Below are 20,546 nucleotides of genomic sequence, written 5' to 3' on the forward strand. Positions count from 1 at the left end.
GTTTTTCAGATTCCATCGTCTCTCATGGTTCGTCTACCCCTCTGATTTCCCCCCCTTCATTCTTCCCCTCCTGCTACCTTTTTCTTCTTCTTCTTTTTTTTTTTCTTAACATATATTGCATTATTTGTTTCAGAGGTACAGATCTGAGATTCAACAATCTTGCACAATTCACAGCGCTTACCAGAGTACATACCCTCCCCAGTGTCTATCACCCAGTCACCCCATCCCTCCCACCCCACCCCCCACTCCAGCAACCCTCAGTTTGTTTCCTGAGATTAAGAATTCCTCATATCAGTGAGGTCATATGATACATGTCTTTCTCTGTTTGACTTATATAAGCTCAACATAATACCCTCCAGTTCCATCCACGTCGTTGCAAATGGCAAGATCTCATTCCTTTTGATGGCTGCATAATATTCCACTGTATATATATACCACAAATTCTTTATCCATTCATCTGTCAATGGACATCTTGGCTCTTTCCACAGTTGGGCTATTGTGGACATTGCTGCTATAAACATCGGGGTGCACGTACCCTTTCGGATCCCTACTTTGGTATCTTTGGGGTAAATACCCAGTAGTGCAATTGCTGGGTCGTAGGGTAGCTCTATTTTCAACTTTTTGAGGAACCTCCATACTGTTTTCCAGAGTGGCTGCACCAGCTTGCATTCCCACCAACAGTGTAGGAGGGTTCCCCTTTCTCCGCATCCCCGCCAACATCTGTCGTTTCCTGACTTTTTAATTTTAGCCATTCTGACTGGTGTGAGGTGGTATCTCATTGAGGTTTTGATTTGGATTTCCCTGATGCCGAGCGATATTGAGCACTTTTTCATGTGTCTGTTGGCCATTTGGATGTCTTCTTTGGAAAAATGTCTCTTCATGTCTTCTGCCCATTTCTTGATTGGATTCTTTGGGTGTTGAGTTTGATGAGTTCTTTATAGATTTTAGATACTAGCCCTTTATCTGATATGTCATTTGCAAATATCTTCTCCCATTCTGTCGGTTGTCTTTTGGTTTTGTTGACTGTTTCCTTTGCTTTGCAAAAGCTTTTTATCTTGATGAAGTCCCAATAGTTCATTTTTGCCCTTGCTTCCCTTGCCTTTGGCGATGTTTCTAGGAAGAAGTTGCTTTGGCTGAGGTCGAAGAGGTTGCTGCCTGTGTTCTCCTCAAGGACTCTGATGGACTCCTGTCTCACATGGAGGCCTTTCAACCATTTTGAGTCTATTTTTGTGTGTGGTGTAAGGAACTGGTCCAGTTTCATTCTTCTGCATGTGGCTGTCCAATTATCCCAACACCATTTGTTGAAGAGACTGTCTTTTTTCCATTGGACATTCTTTCCTGCTTTGTCAAAGATTAGTTGACCATAGACTTGAGGGTCCATTTCTGGTCTCTCTATTCTGTTCCACTGATCTCTGTGCCTGTTTTTCTGCCAGTACCATACTGTCTTGATGATGACACCTTTGTAATAGAGGTGGAAGTCCGGAATTGTGATGCCGTCAGCTTTGCTTTTCTTTTTCAACATTCCTCTGGCTATGCGGGGTCTTTTCTGGTTCCATACAAATTTTAGGATTATTTGTTCCATTTCTTTGAAAAAAGTGGATGGTATTTTGATGGGCATTGCATTGAATGTGTAGATTGCTCTAGGTAGCATTGACATCTTCACAATATTTGTTCTTCCAATCCATGAGCATGGAACGTTTTTCCATTTCTTTGTGTCTTCCTCAATTTCTGTCATGAGTATTTTATAGTTTTCTGAGTACAGATCCTTTGCCTCTTTGGTTAGATTTATTCCTAGGTATCATGGTTTTGGGTGCAATTGTAAATGGGATCAACTCCTTAATTTCTCTTTCTTCTGTCTTGTTGTTGGTGTATAGGAATGCCACTGACTTCTGTGCATTGATTTTAAATCCTGCCACTTTACTGAATTCCTGTATGAGTTCTAGCAGTTTTGGGGTGGAGTCTTTTGGGTTTTCCACATAAAGTATCATATCATCTGCAAAGAGTGAGTTTGACTTCTTCTTTGCCGATTTGGATGCCTTTTATTTCTTTTTGTTGTCTGATTGCTGTGGCTAGGACTTCCAATACTATGTTGAATAGCAGTGGTGATAGTGGACATCCCTGCCGCATTCTTGACCTTAGGGGGAAAGCTCTCAGTTTTTCCCCATTGAGAATGATATTTGCTGTAGGTTTTTCATAAATGGCTTTTATGATATTGAGGTATGTACCCTCTATGCCTATACTCTGAAGAGTTTTGATCAAGAAAGGTTGCTGTACTTTGTCAAATGCTTTTTCTGCACCTATTGAGAGGATCATATGATTCTTGTTCTTTCTTTTGTTAATGTATTGTATCACGTTGATTGATTTGCGGATGTTGAACCAACGTTGCAGCCCAGGGATAAATCCCACTTGGTCATGGTGAATAATCCTTTTAATGTACTCTTGGATCCTATTGGCTAGTATTTTGGTGAGAATTTTTGCCACCTTTGTAATTCTCCTTTTTGATGGGGTCTTTGTCTGGTTTTGGGATCAAGGTAATGCTGGCCTCATAAAATGAGTTTGGAAGTTTTCCTTCCATTTCTATTTTTTGGAACAGTTTCAGAAGAATAGGTATTAATTCTTCTTGAAATGTTTGGTAGAATTCCCCTGGAAAGCCATCTGGCCCTGGGCTTTTGTGTTTTGGGAGATTTTTGATGACTGCTTCAATTTCCTTAGTGGTTATAGGTCTGTTCAGGTTTTCTATTTCTTCCTGTTTCAGTTTTGGTAGTTGATACATCTCTAGGAATGCATCCATCTCTTCCAGGTTATCTAATTTGCTGGCATAGAGTTGCTCATAATATCTTCTTATAATTGTTTGTATTTCTTTGGTGTTGGTTGGGATCTCTCCTCTTTCATTCATGATTTTGTTGATTTGGGTCATTTCTCTTTTCTTTTTGATAAGTCTGGCCAGGGGTTTATCAATCTTGTTAATTCTTTCAAAGAACCAGCTCCTAGTTTCGTTGATCTGTTCTACTGTTCTTTTAGTTTCTATTTCATTGATTTCTGCTCTGATCTTTATTATTTCTCTTCTCCTGCTGAGTTTAGGCTTTATTTGCTGTTCTTTCTCCAGCTCCTTTAGGTGTAGGGTTAGATTGTGTACTTGAGACCTTTCTTGTTTCTCGAGAAAGGCTTGTATTGCTATATACTTTCCTCTTAGGACTGCCTTTGCTGCATCCCAAAGATTTTGAATAGTTGTGTTTTCATTTTCATTGGTTTCCATGAATTTTTTAAATTCTTCTTTAATTTCCTGGTTGACCCATTCATTCTTCAGTAGGATGCTCTTTAGCCTCCATGTATTTGAGTTCTTTCTGACTTTCCTCTTGTGATTGAGTTCTAGTTTCAAAGCACTGTGGTCTGAAAATAGGCAGGGAATGATCCCAATCTTTTGGTACCGGTTGAGACCTGATTTATGACCTAGGATGTGATCTGTTCTGGAGAATGTTCCATGGGCACTAGAGAAGAATGTGTATTCCGTTGCTTTGGGATGGAATGTTCTGAATATGTCTGTGAAGTCCATTTGGTCCAGTGTGTCATTTAAAGTCTTTATTTCCTTGTTGATCTTTTGCTTAGACGATCTGTCCATTTCAGTGAGGGGGGTGTTAAAGTCCCCCACTATTATTGTATTGTTGTCAATGTGATTCTTTGCTTTTGTTATTAATTGGCTTATATAATTGGCTGCTCCCATGTTAGGGGCATAGATATTTATAATTGTTAGATCTTCTTGTTAGATAGACCCTTTAAGTATGATATAGTGTCCTTCCTCATCTCTTATTATAGTCTTTGGTTTAAAATCTAATTTGATAAAAGGATTGCCGCCCCAGCTTTCTTTTGGTGTCCATTAGCATGGTAAATGGTTTTCCATCCCCTCACTTTAAATCTGGGGGTGTCTTTGGGTCTAAAGTGCATCTCTTGCAGACAGCATATCAATGGGTCTTGTTTTTTAATCCAGTCTGATAGCCTGTGTCTTTTGATTGGGGCATTTAGCCCATTTACGTTCAGGGTAACTATTGAAAGATAGGAATTTAGTGCCATTGTATTGCCTGTAAGGTGTTACTGTATATTGTCTGTGTTCCTTTCTGGTCTATGTTGCTTTTAGGCTCTCTCTTTGCTTAGAGGACCCCTTTCAAGATTTCTTGTAGGGCTGGTTTTGTGTTTGCAAATTCCTTTAGTTTTTGTTTGTCCTGGAAGCTTTTTATCTCTCCTTCAATTTTCAATGACAGCCTAGCTGGATAGAGTATTCTTGGCTGCATATTTTTCTCATTTAGTGCTCTGAATATATCCTGCCAGTCCTTTCTGGCCTGCCAGGTCTCTGTGGATAGGTCTGTTGCCAATCTAATGTTTCTACCCTTGTAGGTTACATATCTCTTCTCCCGAGCTGCTTTCAGGATTTTCTCTTTGTCTATGAGACTCATAAGTTTTACTATTAGATGTCGGGGTGTTGACCTATTTTTATTGATTTTGAGGGGGGTTCTCTGTGCCTCCTGGATTTTGATGCCTGTTTCCTTCCCCAAATTAGGGAAGTTCTCTGCTATAATTTCCTCCATTATACCTTCTACCCCTCTCTCTCTTTCTTCTTCTTCTGGGATCCCAATTATTCTAATGTTGTTTCATCTTATGGTATCGCTTATCTCTCAAATTCTGCCCTCGTGATGCAGTAGTTGTTTATCTCTCTTTTTCTCAGCTTTATTTTCCATCATTTGGTCTTCTATATCACTGATTCTCTGTTCTGCCTCATTTATCCTAGCAGTTAGTGCCCCCATATTTGATTGCACCTCATTAATAGCCTTTTTGATTTCAACTTGGTTAGATTTTAGTTCTTTTACTTCTCCAGAAAGGGTTTCTCTAATAACTTCCATGCTTTTCTCAAGCCCAGCTAGTATCTTTAAAGTGATGATTCTGAACTCTAGATCTGACATCGTACTAATCCGTATTGAGTAGGTTCCTGGCAGTCGGTACTACCTCTTGTTCTTTTTGTTGAGGTGATTTTTCCCGTCTTGTCATTTTGTGCAGAGGAGAATAGATTAATGAGAGAACAAAATGCTAGCAGAGTAACAACATCCCCAGAAAATATACTCTAAACAAATCAGAAAAGACCTGAAGCAGTGGGAAAAGAGAGGGAAAAAGAGAAAAAAGATAAAGATAAAAACAAACAAAAACAGAACAAAACAAAACAACAACAACAAAAAAACCAGAATGTGATCAAATATGATCAGGCTGGTATATAGATCAGTGCCACACACTAGATTTTGGGTGTATTTTGGTCTGTTAGAAGAAAGTGCCTCCCAAAATTTTAAAGAAAGAAAAACTTATATATGTACAAAAATAAGGGTTGATATGATGAAGGGATGGAATATGACTGTAAAGATGAAAATTATAAAAAATTTTATAAAAGGAATTGTTAAGAAGTTGTTTGAAAAAAGAAAGAAGAGGATTTAAAAAAGAAAAAAGAAAAAAAAAGGGAGAGAATGTGATCAGGCAGGGGAGTAAAAAAAAACATATACTAGAGATTTAGGGTATATTTTGATCTGTTAGAAGAAACTATCTCAAAATTTTAAAGAGAGAACAACTTATATATATATGCCAAAAATATGGGTAACTACTATGAAGGGATAGAATATGACTCTAAAAATGAAAAATAAAAATTTTTTTAAAAAAGGGATTGATAAGATGTTAGTTGAAAAAGGGAAAAAGAAAAATTAAAAAAAAAAAAGACAGTTAAAAAAAATTAACTTTGAAAGACTAAAGAATCATGGAAAAAAAGCCATGAATTCTATGTGCAGTAGTCCCCTAGCGCTGGAGTTCTGCGGTTCTCATTGATCGGTAAACTTGGTCTTGGCTGGCTGTTCTCGCTGATCTTCTGGGGAGGGGCCTGTAGCCGTGGTTTCCAAATGTCTCTGCCGGAGGCGGAATTGCCCCGCCCTTGCCCAGTCCGGGCTAAGTAATCTGCTCGGGTTTGCTCTCCGGAGCTTTTGTTCCCTGTGAGCTTCCCGTACAGCTTTGGAGGCGGAGAGTGAAAATGGCGGCCTCCCAATCTCCGCCCCGGAGGAGCCGAGAACTCGGGGCCCCGCTCCTCAGTGAGCCCCCAGAGAAAAGCCGTCAGTCACTCCCGGCTCCCCGGTCTCCGGCCGCACTCCGTGCTCGCCCGGCCTGTGACCGCGCGTTTCTATCTCTGGCACCCGACCCCGCGTGCAGTCTCCAAACCCAGCAGATCCCTGCGGTGCACTCCCGCGCAGCTCCTCCCGGGGGAGGAAGGGGAGTCTCCCCGGATCTGCCGCTTGTTGGGTCCCTGCTGGAGGAGCAGGGGCCCGACTGGGCCGCGGATCCCGGTTTATGGCCACCCCGAGCTGAGAGCCCGCGCCTGGGCTCCGCCTCTGCAGCCGGCTTCCCTGCTCCAATACCTGGGAGCTCTGCCGCAGTCAGGCACACCCGGTCTTTCTGTGACCCCGAGGGTTCGACCCCCCGCTTAGCCACCGGAGTGACGTCCCTCGGCGGAGCAGACTTTTAAAAGTTCCGATTTTGTGCTCCGCGGCTCGATCACTTGCCAGAAGCGGCGGCCGGAGGCCCCTCCCCCGCCGTCTATCCTCCCGAATATCGCCTGGATTCACTTCTCCGCACGTCCTACCTTCTAGAAAGTGGTCGCTTTTCTGATGAGAGAGTTGTTGCTATTCTTTTCTTCGATCTCCTGTTGGGTTTGTAGGTGTTCAGAATGGTTTGATCCCTATCCAGCTGAATTCCTGAGAGGAGACGAAATCCAGGTCTCCTACTCCTCCGCCATCTTGCTCCGCCCCCTGATTTGTTTATTTTAACAGAATCATTTTGTTCAGTTTCCAAAACAAAAAGCCTATTGTTACAGGTAATCATGTTAAATTGTAAATGAACTTCTGATGTTGAGTCTTTCTATTCAAAAACATGAAATGCTATTTTATTTATTTAAGGCTTCTTTTGTGCCCTTCAAGAATGTTTTAAATGTTGCATATACCTTGCATATTTTTCAGTTTATTACTAGATATTTTGTCTCTATTTTAAAATGAGTCTTTTTTTCTATTATATATTATAAATTATTGTTTTCATATATAAAAGCTACCCATTTCTATATAGTAATTTTGTACCCCATTACCATACCAAATCCTGTTATTTATAATAGTTATTCAGTTAATTCTTTAGGGTTTACTGAACATACAATTGTATAATTTTCAAATATTGATAGTTTAACCAGCTGCTTTACAACTTTATACTTGAATTCTCTTTCTCTTGCCTAATGCATTGGTTAGTATTTCCAGAACAGTGTTAAATAAAAGCATTGGTAGTGGACACTCTTATCTTGTAACTCTCTGGGAATGTTCTAGTGTTTCTACAATAAACATGATGCTGGCTTTGAGACTGAGATAGATATATCTTATTATGTAAGGAAGTATCCATCTATTCATACTTACTGAGTGTTGTTTTGTTAAAAGACTCAATGGCTATTACATTTTGCAAATGCCTTTTTGGCACCTGAGTAAATATACTTTCCTTTTCTCTAAATCTGTTAATATAATGAAGTATATTACTAGAATTTTCTAAATTAAACATTTTGCACTCTTAGAATAACCCCACTAGTTGTGCTTTATTATTTAATGTATTGCTAGATTTTGTTCACTAATATGCTCTGCTTACTTTATGAAAATAATTTGGAAGTATTCATTCTCGGCCATTACTTTGGAACTATTTAAGTAGTAATAGAATTATAAGTTCTTAAATATTTGAGTCTAGTGGGTGTTTGTTTGTAGGAAGTGAAATCAAGCTATTTTGATCTTCTATCTCTGATTTGGACTTTAGCAAATGCTTTTCTTACAAGAAAATTATCTATTTCATTCAGATTTTCTAATTTGTTTGCACAGACTTAAACAAAGTAGTCTTATGATTTTTACAATTCCCCTCTTTCCAAGGTGACTTCTCTTATTATGTGTTATTTGTCCATCCTGAATCATTTATTTATTCAGACTTTTTTGTAGAATAGTTTCCTCAAACAGGTCTCTGGGTGATATGTTCTCTGATCTTTGTATACTGTCTCTGGAAAGAAGCAATATGGCAGGGAATGGGACTCTTGGGTCTCAGATTTGCTGTCCTTTTTGCCTATATGCTAGATATTCTGTAGATGTTATTCCATAAGTTTTTCCTTTCCATATAAGAAGTCCAATATGTTTTCCTTCAAAATACCTTGTACTTTCTGTCTGGAAAATTCTAAAATTATTCTTTTACTCTTGGAATTCAGGATTGATATCACAATTACCTAATATAATGAGCCCTTCAATTTGCAAAATACTTTATTCATTAAGCTCAAGAGAATTTGTGTTTTCTTTTTATTTATTATGGCTCCTCTTCTTCTTTCAAGAACGCCTACGATTTATATATTAGATCTCTTGGATGAGTCCTTCAAAGCCATTATATTTTCTTCATACTTTCCACATCTCTATAATATTGTTCTCTTTTGAGATATTTCTTTCAAACCGTCTTCTAGACATTAATCTACCCTCACCAGTGACCATCTTCTGAATTTATCTCAAACGTCTTTTATTAAAATCTATGGGTTTTATTTATTTTTTTAATTATTTATTTATTTGACAGAGAGAGAGTGAGAGCAGGAACACAAGCAGGGCGAATGGGAGAGGGAGAAGCAGGCTTCCTGCAGAGCAGGGAGCCCAGTGCGGGGCTCGATCCCAGGACCGTGGGATCATGACCTGAGCCAAAGGCAGACACTTAACGACTGAGCCACTCAGGTGCTCCAAAATCTATGGGTTTTCGTACAAGGAAAGTTTTTGTGCTCTAATCAAATATACTTAAGTGTTTGTGTGTGTGTGTGTGTGTGTGTGTGTTTATTTCTTAAGTGTTCCTATATTTTTAGTAAGGGTGGGAAACGAAGAGTACAAACTATTGTCTGCTTCCTCCACCAGTTCTTTTCACTAGGGGCCATCTACTTTGGATGTTCTGCTTGTTTTTCTTCTCTAGGACTATCAGATTCTGTTACAAACATTGTTGTTTTTTCCTAAATACACCTTGGGGTTTGGGCCCAGCTGCCAGAGAACCATAAATAGAAACACTGTTCTAGGGGAAAAGTATGGTGAGCTCCTATTAAGTTGTCATTCTTCTGCTGATACATCAGGAGGTAGTCTCTTTCTCTGAGACAGCCTACCTTTTTAACTGTCTCACCTCTCCTTAAAGGACTGAAAAAACAATTCCTCCAAATAGTCACACAGGTGTTAGTACCCTTTATTTAATAGGCCCAAAGAGCCCTTGTACCCAGCTTTCTTCCTTAATCTCATCATTCCAATCCCCATTCAAGAACTCCATGCCACTAGTCCCCAGGTTCTCTCTAGTTCCGGGGCAGGGGTTGAGGGGGGTGGGTGCAGAAACCCCATGACATCATTGTTCACTAGATCCAGACAGAGCTGAGACCTCACATTCTCCAGATCCTACTTCATGTGGGTTTTTGAACTGGAAGTGGAAAGGAGACCACCAGGGTTGAATTTAAGCTGTTCTATTGCCACTAGCCATTTTCCCACAAAGGTTCTCATTCTACAGGTTCTCATTCTACAACCTGTAAATGGGATCCAGGGGGATCCATGATCCTCTGAAATTACCATCAAATTATGTTTATTTATGTATTTATCTATCTACACATATATATGTTTCTGTGGAGTTTTTCAGAAAGTTTTTTTTTAAAGAATCTACTTTGTTTAGAGCAGTTTTAGTTTCACAGCAAAATTAAGAGGAAGATACAGAGACTTCCCATATGGCCCCTGCCCCTGCACAGCCTCCCCCATTATCAACATCCCCCACATAAGTGGTACACTTGTTACACCTGATAAACCTACATGGACACATCATAATCACCCCAAGTCCATAGTTGACCTTAGGATTCACTCTTGGTGTTGTGCATTCCGTGGATGTGGACAAATGTATAATGACATATATCCACCATTATAGTATCAAACACAGTATTTTCACTGCCCTAAAGGTCCTCTGTGCTCTGCCTATTCATAACTCCCCACCCCCAACCCCTGACAATCACTGATCTTTTCATTGTCTCCATAGTTTTGCCTTTTCTACAATGTCACGTAGTTAGAATCATACGGGATGTGGCCTTTTCAGACAGTCTTCTTTAACTTAATAATACGCATATAAGTTTCCTCCATGTCTTTTCCTGGCTTGACAGCCCATTTCCTTTTGGTGCTGAGTAATATTCAATTGTCTAAAGGTACCACAGTTTATTTATCCATTCACCTACCAAAGGACGGATGCTTTGGTTGCTTCCAAGTTTGGGCAATTATGAATAAATCTTCTCTAAACATCTGTATGCAGGTTTTTGTATGATTAAAAGTTTTCAACTCCTTTAGGTAAATGCAGTGGAGCACAATTGATTACTTGATCACATGGTAAGAGTACGTTTAGTTTTTTAAGAAACCACAAAACTGTCTTCCATAGTGGCTGTACCATTTTAATTCCCACTAGCAATGAATGAGAGTACCTGTTGTTTCACATCCTCACCAGCATTTGGTGGTGTTAGTATTCCAGACTTTTACCATTCCTATATATGTGTAGTAGTATCTTACTATTGTTTTGATTTGCATGTCCCTGAAAATACATAATATTGAGCATCTTTTCATATGCTTATTTTCCATTTGTATATGTTCTTTGGTGAGGTGTCTTTGGCCCATTTTTTAATCAAGTTGTTTGTTTTCTTATTGCTGAGTTTTAAGTGCTCTTTGTATATTTTGGGTAACAGTCCTTTATCAAATATGTCTTTTACAAATATTTTTCACCCAGTCTTTGGCTTGTCTTCTCAGTCTCTTGAGTTCAGAAGTTTTTATCAGATTCTCAAAATGATGTTAAGAATCACACTTTTCTGGATCCATACCTGAATTTGGTACAAATCCCCAATAAGTCAATATGTCAATAAGATGTAGATCACTCTAACTCCAGTAAGTAAAGAGGGTCTTACAGCCTCTCTGACACCAGGAATTATTGTTAAAAGTAAATATTTTCTATTTCTATGTCTGCACTTGGAAGATTACCCTTTGAAGAAAAGGCAAGTTCTTGGACCTAGAAGGAAATGACTTAAAGAGAAATAAAATAAGATATATTGAAATGTACTACAGTAAATAATAACCTCCATAGGGTGGCAAAAGTAACAAATATAAAACAGTTGTGGGTTCAGTGAGTTCAGGAATAAGAATTCAAAAAAGAGCTTTTTGAAGAGAAGTTAGAGAATTTTAAAGTAATGAAGTTAAGACAGGTTTATTTCCCCTCAAAAAAAAAAAGCCTAAAATTTCTTACATTTCTGCAGTGATATGTTAATGGTGATCCTTTGGCACTTGGCACTCCACTTTTAAATTTTAAATATATTGGTTTTTTTTAATCTCTTTAAAAATATACTACTGACTTTAATCAAAAGTAGGTCAGCATAATGTTTACTACATTATCTTTGAAACACAAGCCCTAGTAATTCTAATGGAAAAAAAAAAAGATTTGATGCTTTTTTTATTTGAGGTGAATATAAATAGAAAATGAACTTAAAAATATCTTCTTTGTCTCTACCAGGTAGAAAGAGAAAAATATACCCTTCCATATGCCTTAAATGGTTTTTAGTTTTTAAAATATATCCATACATTGTTTTTATACAAGTTAGTCTTTTATATGACCATAGCCCAGCTAAACCACTGGCAAGTGGAGCAGAAGTGGAAAGGTTAGATCTTTCTAATGCAATCTACAATCCTCTACACAGTCCTCTTAAATTAACAAAAGCTCACCCTCATAAATATCAACCTATAAAAGTATTATCAAGAATTCATATAGTTCTTCTACACTTATTGCAGTGAGCAAGCATAATGTATAGAATTATTGATCACCCAAAACTAATGTAATATTGTATATGAACTATACTTCGATTTAAAAATTTAATTAAAAAATTCATATAGTTCTTAATTTTTCACCTATATATTAAGAGATGATAAAAATACATGAATGGAAGCTTGCCTAATTTTCTAAAAGAAATGTGTATTTCTTTTTTTAAATGTCTTGATCATATAATGGGTATGTACAAATTTGGTCTTTCACTATACTCCATCCTTTTACCCTTCCTGTTTCCCTTTTATTAAATATGTGCTCAATGATTATTACTTATCATTGTTAAATGATGCATAATAAAAATCTGTGCTCAGGTACTAAAATCCAACTATCCTATTATCTTTTTTTTTTTTTTTAATTTACTTCAGAGAGAAAATGCGTGCAAGCTGGGGGATGGGCAGAGGGAAAGAATCCCAAGCAGACACCCCACTCAGTGCGGGGCCAAATGTGGCGTTCTATCCCGACACTGAGATCATGACCTGAGCCAAAATCAAGAGTCAGGTGCTTAACCAACTGAGCCACCCCCAGGCACCTCTAGCTATCCAGTTATCTAGCCAAAGAGTTCCTATTAGTAGATGCAAAGAAAATAAATATAGAGCAGTGATAACAGGTATCACTGAATGATCAGAGTTTATGTCCACAAAGCCAGATGCATCCATCCTAGCACTGCAACCACAACCAACCCATCAGGAACAGTGCTCATCGTGAGACCTATAAGCCATCCTGATTTAAAGCATTGTCGTCTTACCACCACTTGCTGGGAATTTCCTCTCCAGCTCCCAGGCTGTCTTCAAAATGAATTTCTATACCAAAGGAACTCTGTTTAACTATGCTATATTTCTTGGTTTCAGATGGCTATACCACTGATGACATTGAGTTTTACTGGAATGGAGGAGAGGGAGCAGTAACTGGAGTTAATAAAATTGAGCTTCCTCAGTTTTCAATTGTCGACTACAAGATGGTGTCCAAGAAAGTGGAGTTCACAACTGGTGAGGACATTTCCCCAAAATGAACTAGGGGCACTGTGAAAGAAAGAAGATGATTCCTACCAAATAGAGATCTGATTTTTTTTTTCTTTTTTCTTTTTTCTTTTTTTAACTCAGGGGCATATCCACGACTGTCACTAAGTTTTCGTCTAAAGAGAAACATTGGTTACTTCATTTTGCAAACCTACATGCCTTCCACACTGATTACAATTTTGTCCTGGGTGTCTTTTTGGATCAACTATGATGCATCTGCAGCCAGAGTTGCACTAGGTAATGCATTCCCAGCACTGCAGAGAGCTAGTAGGACTTCACTTCAACCAACCAACCAACCAATGTTAGAAATTATAGGCACGGGCTTCTCTCAGAGCAAGTTAAAGATTGAGATTACCATAGCAGTCCTTGATAGTAAAGCATCTAAGTGTAAGCATTTTCAGGATGAATGTTTTACAATGCAATTTCTTTTTAGCATTTTACAAAAAAAAAAAAAAAAATGGAACATATTCAATACTAACTATATAAGTGCTTCTTAGAGTCTACTTTTAAATTCTCATTACACTAATTTTTACTAACTTTGTGATGATTTCCTCTTTGGTCCCTGCTTTTTACGGTGAAGAACCGTATCATTATTCTCAAAAGGATTTGGAAAAGCTAAACCTGTGACTATTAACAAGTTATGTCAATGGTTGGGCAATACTATCTTTCTTTTTTTTTTATTATGTTATGTTAATCACCATACATTACTTCATTAGTTTTTGATGTAGTGTTCCATGATTCATTGTTTGTATATAACACCCAGTGCTTCATGCAGTACATGCCCTCTTTAATACCCATCACCAAGCTAACCCATACCCCCCCTCCCCTCTAGAACCCTCAGTTTGTTTCTCAGAGTCCATAGTCTCTCATGGTTCGTTTCCCCCTCCAATTTCCCCCCCTTCATTTTTCCCTTCCTGCTATCTTCTTCTTTTTTTTTTTTTTTTAACATATAATGTATTATTTGTTTCAGAGGTACAGGTCTGTGATTCAACAGTCTTACACAATTCACAGCACTCATTATAGCACATACCCTCCCCAATGTCTATCACCCAGCCACCCCATCCCTCCCACCCCCCACCACTCCAGCAACCCTCAGTTTGTTTCCTGAGATTAAGAATTCCTCATATCAGTGAGGTCATATGATACATGTCTTTCTCTGAATGACTTAACTTCGCTCAGCATAATACCCTCCAGTTCCATCCACGTCATTGCAAATGGCAAGATTTCATTCCTTTTTGATGGCTGCATAATATTCCATTAAAGTTAGGGGCGCCTGGGTGGCTCAGTCATTAAGCATCTGCCTTCGGCTCAGGTCATGATCCCAGGGTCCTGGGATCGAGCCCCGCATCGGGCTCCCTGCTCGGCGGGAAGCCTGCTTCTCCCTCTCCCACTCCCCCGCTTGTGTTCCTGCTCTCACTAACTCTCTCTCTTTGTCAAATAAATAAATAAAATCTTTAAAAAAAAAAATTCCATTAAAGTTAAATCATATGGAACTGAGTTTCTCTTAAATGTGGCTCATCACACCTGAATAAGGCACAGACTTTCATCAGCTATATTAATGATCTGTGATCAGGATGGAATAAAAAATGGTTTCCTTCTTTAGGGAACAAAATTCAAAATTAATCTTGCCATAGTTGAGTAATTGCTGCAAGCTGAAAGGCTATATTTGAGACTTTAAAGGGTTCCTTGGAAAGTCAGAATACGAAAGGTCTGTTTGATGAATCTGAGCATGTGTGGGTCTGCCTCATTATTTGATCCTAGAGCCCTTTCAGTTATCACTTTTTGGGGCTTATTCTCATGCATGCGTGCTCATGAATGCAAGTGTGCACACACACACTCCAAATATATAACAGCATCATTTCCAGCGAAGCTGACATATACATCACTTCTTTTGAGATTGCTGAACTGGGTTAGATGCTCAGCATACCCTTTCATACCTAGACTAATTGTCATCCCTATAGCTTATTTCTAATGGCTCACAAAGTCAGCCCTTCTCAACCTTTGAACATTCCAAAACTAAGGAAAGCCAACAAATAGTTTATCACATCATAGGTATGATTCTGCACATATTATTTAACTACAAACATGAGTACGGGTATACTAGGGTTAAAGAAAAAACAGTGGATGATGTCCACAGCAGGGAATAATAACTATCAAGGTCATGAATTGTGGTTCTCTTTACATATCTATCCTCAAAGCTAATGATATTTTGATTAAAGATGTCAGCACATAAAAATGCTGATTTAATCTTTTCTTTGAAATGTAAAATAGGGGCTATTTTAAAACTTAACTAAGTAAAAAAGGCATTTATTTACTAACCTTTCTTGCCTAAAAATTTAAACCAAGGAGTAGAAACAGAAGTGTGATTAGTGGATTTGTAAATGAACTATTTCTACTAAGGATATTAGCTAGAATTATATTAGGTAAAATTTAAAATTTTATTGAAAGAAATAAGTAAGACCATTCATGATGGCATTTCATAACAGTGCAGCACATTTGAATTCATCACTGAGCTGAACCATTTTAACTTTCTGTATGGTAATCCTGACTTCCTATTTTATCTGTTCTCCTGAAAGTTAAATAGTCAAATCAGGGAATTTATCTAGAATAATCTGACGGGCAAATGAGTGCTAAACTCTTTTTTTCCCCTTTTCATTTTCTACCTCCCATTCTCTTTGCCAGCTCTCTTTTGTCTTTAACGTTCATTTTAACATTTCCTGTCTTTATTTTTAAGGACTCTCATCAAATTTCAGGTTTTATCTTCTCCTCTTTTTGCTTTTATTTTAAATGCCTTTGTTTAATACCTCCTTGCTTTTTTGCCCCTAGCTAGGTGATCTACAGCAAAATAGCTAATCTCAGAGTTTCTATTTATTCAGCTATACCTGCCCTATCATACTCAGCAAGCTGTTATGACAGCCATATAAGATAATGCATACTGTGTTTAAAACTGTAATATGTTATATAAATGTGTAATATTAGTATTGCAGCATGAATTATCTACATCAGGTTCCAACTTCCTTTTCACTTCTTGTTATTCTCAATTATATTTCATCACCACCGTCATCAACACCAAATATTTATTATGCAGCCATGCAAACATTATACGCTTAAGAAAGCTGTTTTTAACAAAGTAGACAAAACAGAATTTTCCTTTTGAAAGTGTATAGTCTTAACCTTCTTCACAAATCCAAGCTGAATTTTTCAGGAAGTCTTTTCTTGATTCCAGGGAACTAATTCATTCTTGACTCTCGAATCAAGAAGTAGAGGTAATATTTGAAAAACCAAAGCAACAAGATTATATCTAAAAATGACATAAATCAAGTGCTTGATGCAAATCATGAACTTCCTTACATATTTCTTCTTTTAGGATTGTCTCACTATGAATGATATATTATCAGTGTAATAATGTGTAATACTGACCTTGTGGCCTGGGTGTGTTCTAGATACATGGAATGAAGTAGCTCTCCTCAAACTGGTCACCAACTCTCAGTTTGGTAGTGGCTGTTGTGGGCATTAATATCACAAGAACAGATTTAGTAGGAAAATGAGGGAGATGCCGAGAGAAGGAAGATGTGGTATGTAACAGAACAAGGGACATTTTGATAATAGACTAAGCATATCAATAGGATTTTGATCTGCCGTTCCATTTACTTTTCTTTTTCCTATGTGCATTATTTTTAAAAAAATGTTTTCCAATCCTCCATTAATGGTACACCCTGTTTTATGATTTGTTCATGGACTGTATGGGGAGCCTGCAACTTTGTCTTTCCAAATGTCTACTCTTTTCGCCCAGTGGTTTATGACATTACTGACGTCATTCTGGGGCACCTATAAGGAAACGCATCTGTCTTCTCAGTCTTTAAAGGGCAGCTTAATAAGTGCATTCAGCTAAGATGTGTCTTTCTGTTTAATAGGAATCACCACCGTGCTGACAATGACAACCATCAGCACTCACCTCAGGGAGACCTTGCCAAAGATCCCTTATGTCAAAGCGATTGATATTTACCTGATGGGTTGCTTTGTGTTTGTGTTCCTGGCTCTGCTGGAATATGCCTTTGTAAATTACATCTTCTTTGGAAAAGGCCCTCAGAAAAAGGGAGCTAGCAAACAAGACCAGAGTGCCAATGAGAAGAACAAACTGGAGATGAATAAAGTTCAGGTAATGTATTAAATATCCCCAACAATATTCTTCCAAAATTTATCAGCAGCATGGTGCTCAAGGCTCCCATAACAGGAAAAAAAAAAAAGAAATTTATCTTCAATACGGCTCAAATACCACTCCCTTTTACATATTTGAGAACTGAGGATTGAAGAAGTTAGGTTGAAGTTAACATAGATTAATAACATACCTGGGCCTAAAACTCAACCCCAAGTCCATTATCCTTTATTGTAAACTATATAGTTTGTAAAACTCTATGCAGAAGGATAATGCCAGATTTGCTTGATAAATAAAGGAGAGAACTAAAGTGAATCAATTCTGTACTAAGTGGAAATAAAGAAATATGGCCCAGTGGTTACAACCACAGACTGGAATTAAACTGCTTGAGTTTTATTCCCAGCTCTGCTTCTTACTGACTTTATAACATCAGGCAAATCAACCTATGTGACTCCTCATGTTACCTCTGTTCTCAGGTCATCATCCATTAAATGGAGATTATTATAGTATACCTACCTCACAGAGTTGTTATAAGGACTAGATGAGTTTTTTTAAAGCCTAATATTTGTAACAATACCTGGAACATAGTGAGTGCTCATTATCACTATAGCTAGCTAGCTCTTATCATTATAGATAAGACATTGTCACTATTTTTCTTTCACTTTTCATTGGTAGATCTTATGACCTGTGCTTTTGCTGGATGGAATTAATTAAAATTAATGCCTTTTTTATTCTTTGAGAACATCTCTTTAGCCTCTACTTCTATGCCATGTTTCACTGAAATCAAATTAAAATTATGTACAGTGAAATACTGTATCTACTATAAATTGTTTTCAAGATGGCCCACAGGATGACAACTCAAATATTCACTCGTTTGGCCACTGCTCTGAGCATTGGGTATACTTCTCTGAAGGAGACAAATTTCCTGGCTCTCATAGAGTTTAGATTCTACTGTGGGAAGACAGGCAATAAACATGTAAACACATATTAAGAGGATAATTTCAAGTTGTAGTAAGTGCTATGAAGAAAGTAAAACAGAGCAATGGGTAAGTGAATCATTTGGATTAGATTCAAGGGAACAAGGAACAAAGAGCAGGTGATCAGGAAGACCTCTGTGAGATATTACCACTTGATCTGAGATCTAAGTGATGAGCAACAGTAACCATGCCATGACCATTTCAGGCAAAGGAAATGACAAGTGACAGAGACTCTGAGTAAGGAATTTCTTGATGTGGGAAAGTACCAAAAGAAGACTAGCGTAGCAAGGGCATAGCAAGTGAGGGAGGAAATGTAGTATGAGAGGTGGTTGGAGAATCAGGCAGAGCCAAACTATAAATCTTTAAGATGTATCTTCATGCTTTTTAGTGGGATACCAAAACTGGACAAACACTGTCAGGTAACTAGAAAATTATAGGCAAAATACCAAACAGATTCAACCAAATGGTCAAAATCTGAAGTAACTCATTCAAATAAATTTTTACTCTTATGTGAAATATTATGCTGGATTCTATGGGAGAAGGAGGAAGCATGATACTTGCCCTCAAGAATCTTCTGATCTTTCTGGGAAAGAAAATTATACTCATAGGAGGCAATTAGATTATAAAATGAAACAGGACAGCACCTACCTTGAGGAGCATATCTGAAAGGAAAAGGCTTCCCGTTGTCTGATTGTAACCATACCAGACTTAAAAGTATGTTGAGCAGAAGATTTGAAGACTCCTCATTTCTGCTCCCATTCCTAGCTCAGTTGCCTTCTAAACCAAAGCTGATCCTCTGCATGGCTTGGAATGTGTGTTAATTGATATATCATGGAGGAAAGGCCTACATCAATAAGGTTCACTGGTAGGAAAATCCAAAGATATGAACTGGATGGGCACTCAAGACAAGGAGAATTTGGAAGGTAACAAGGAGAAAAGAGGGTCTTCCAATCAGCTAGGAAAGCAATGTTCTCTAGAAAGGTGATTAAATGGAAAGCGCAAGCAAACTGAAATCAATTCCTTCAGATCATTTAAAAAGAGCATAAAACAAACTTTAACTAAACTCTTTGGCTATTGCCTTGATTCTACCCCAGGATATTAAAGAACTTTTCTAAGGTGCTATGGGACAAATAAAGGCAAAAGGAAAGCCTTGTGTGTCATATGATACCTAGATGTATAATATATATTGCTCTGAAGAAGACTTAGTGACTGGAAAATAAATGAGTAAAATGTGTCTGTCTAACTGATCTTTACTTCATAAGCAGTCTGTTTGAGTAACACTGGGCTCAAACATAATAAGATTTCACTGGATCTCAAATCAGGAAACTTTTAGTCCAGGCGAACTGGTATTTTAAATTTTAATCCCAGTAGAAAGCATAGAAAAATCCAACAACTGTCAGGAGATGAAACACTTAAAGAAGATAAAAATGCGTTTTTATCCATGGAAAGCTAGACTAAAAACTCCACAAATGCTTTTCACAGAAACACAAATAGACAAAATTATGCCAAAGTTAATAAACAAATCATGTTAAGATATGAAAAAGTAGTATATATTATCCTAACCCTCCTGTGGATTAAAAATTATAAACCTTGAGCAAAAATTTATTAAAATCTGCTTGAAGAGATAAGAGAGTAACTGAAAAGAAGCAAAAACTAAAAGAGAATCAACCCTCAAAGGAAGGGAATGACACTGTGTGAAATCTCTATTTATACATCTTTGCCCTGAGGCCTCTCCCCAGTCTGGGGGATGTGGGACAGCAGAACTTCAGAAACAAAACAAAGCAAAACAAAAATACAAAAAATTACAGTTTTATTGGTCTGATGAGTCAGAACACGGAGTTTGATACTTCCAGAGTTCTTAAAAATCTTGGAAAGAAGTGAGCCACAAGAGAAATTCAGAATCTGAATATAAACTTCCCACAAATCCGTGGTTGATCCCTGAACTACAAATGTACAAAACACTAAGAAGTCTGGAAAGGAAAAATAGCTGGAAGGCTGAAAAAGAACAAAAATAAGAGATTCTCTTTGAGTTGAGAAAAAACTAAAATAGACTCACCCTAACTACACATAAAACCAAGTCACTACACATTCCAGGTGACCTATTAGTAATTTAACTGCCCATTAAAACAAAACCCAACATTTGTCAGGGAAAATAACAGAATCTAGAATCTCTATAGTGCATCTTCAACATAGTTAATATGTAATGAAAAATTACTAGGTGTGAGAAAAAAACAGGAAAACATGCTCAAGAGAAAAAAATTAGTCATTAGAAACAGAATTTCAAAGTCTCAATGTCGGCTTAAAAGATAAGGACCACAATTAATAATAATAACTATAATTAATATATTTAAAAATTCATAGGAAATAGCCAAAAACTGAAAATAACTGAAATATCCTTTGATAGGCAAATGGTTAAACAAACTGTAGTATATTCATAATATGGAAGACTAGCTCAATAAAAAGTACTATTGA

The 20,546-nt window shown here is 37.5% G+C and overlaps 1 protein-coding gene across 2 annotated transcripts in view; it reads left to right on the plus strand.

The window, feature by feature from the left end:
- Nucleotides 1-20,546, plus strand: part of GABRB1 (gamma-aminobutyric acid type A receptor subunit beta1) — a 380,698-nt gene that overhangs the window by 345,354 nt on the left and 14,798 nt on the right. The window contains exons 6-8 of one of the 2 annotated variants that reach the window (XM_064582397.1): nt 12,774-12,911; nt 13,026-13,178; nt 16,856-17,100. In XM_064582397.1, the coding sequence (XP_064438467.1) occupies nt 12,774-12,911; nt 13,026-13,178; nt 16,856-17,100 (536 nt within the window). The remainder of the gene's footprint in view (nt 1-12,773; nt 12,912-13,025; nt 13,179-16,855; nt 17,101-20,546) is intronic. The other variant, XM_064582401.1, reaches the window with a different exon arrangement.

Source organism: Mirounga angustirostris, unplaced genomic scaffold, assembly GCF_029215605.1.
Source record: "Mirounga angustirostris isolate CCGP_5_RB_7025 unplaced genomic scaffold, mMirAng1.0.hap1 SCAF_2, whole genome shotgun sequence".
In the NCBI taxonomy this organism is placed as follows: domain Eukaryota; kingdom Metazoa; phylum Chordata; class Mammalia; order Carnivora; family Phocidae; genus Mirounga; species Mirounga angustirostris.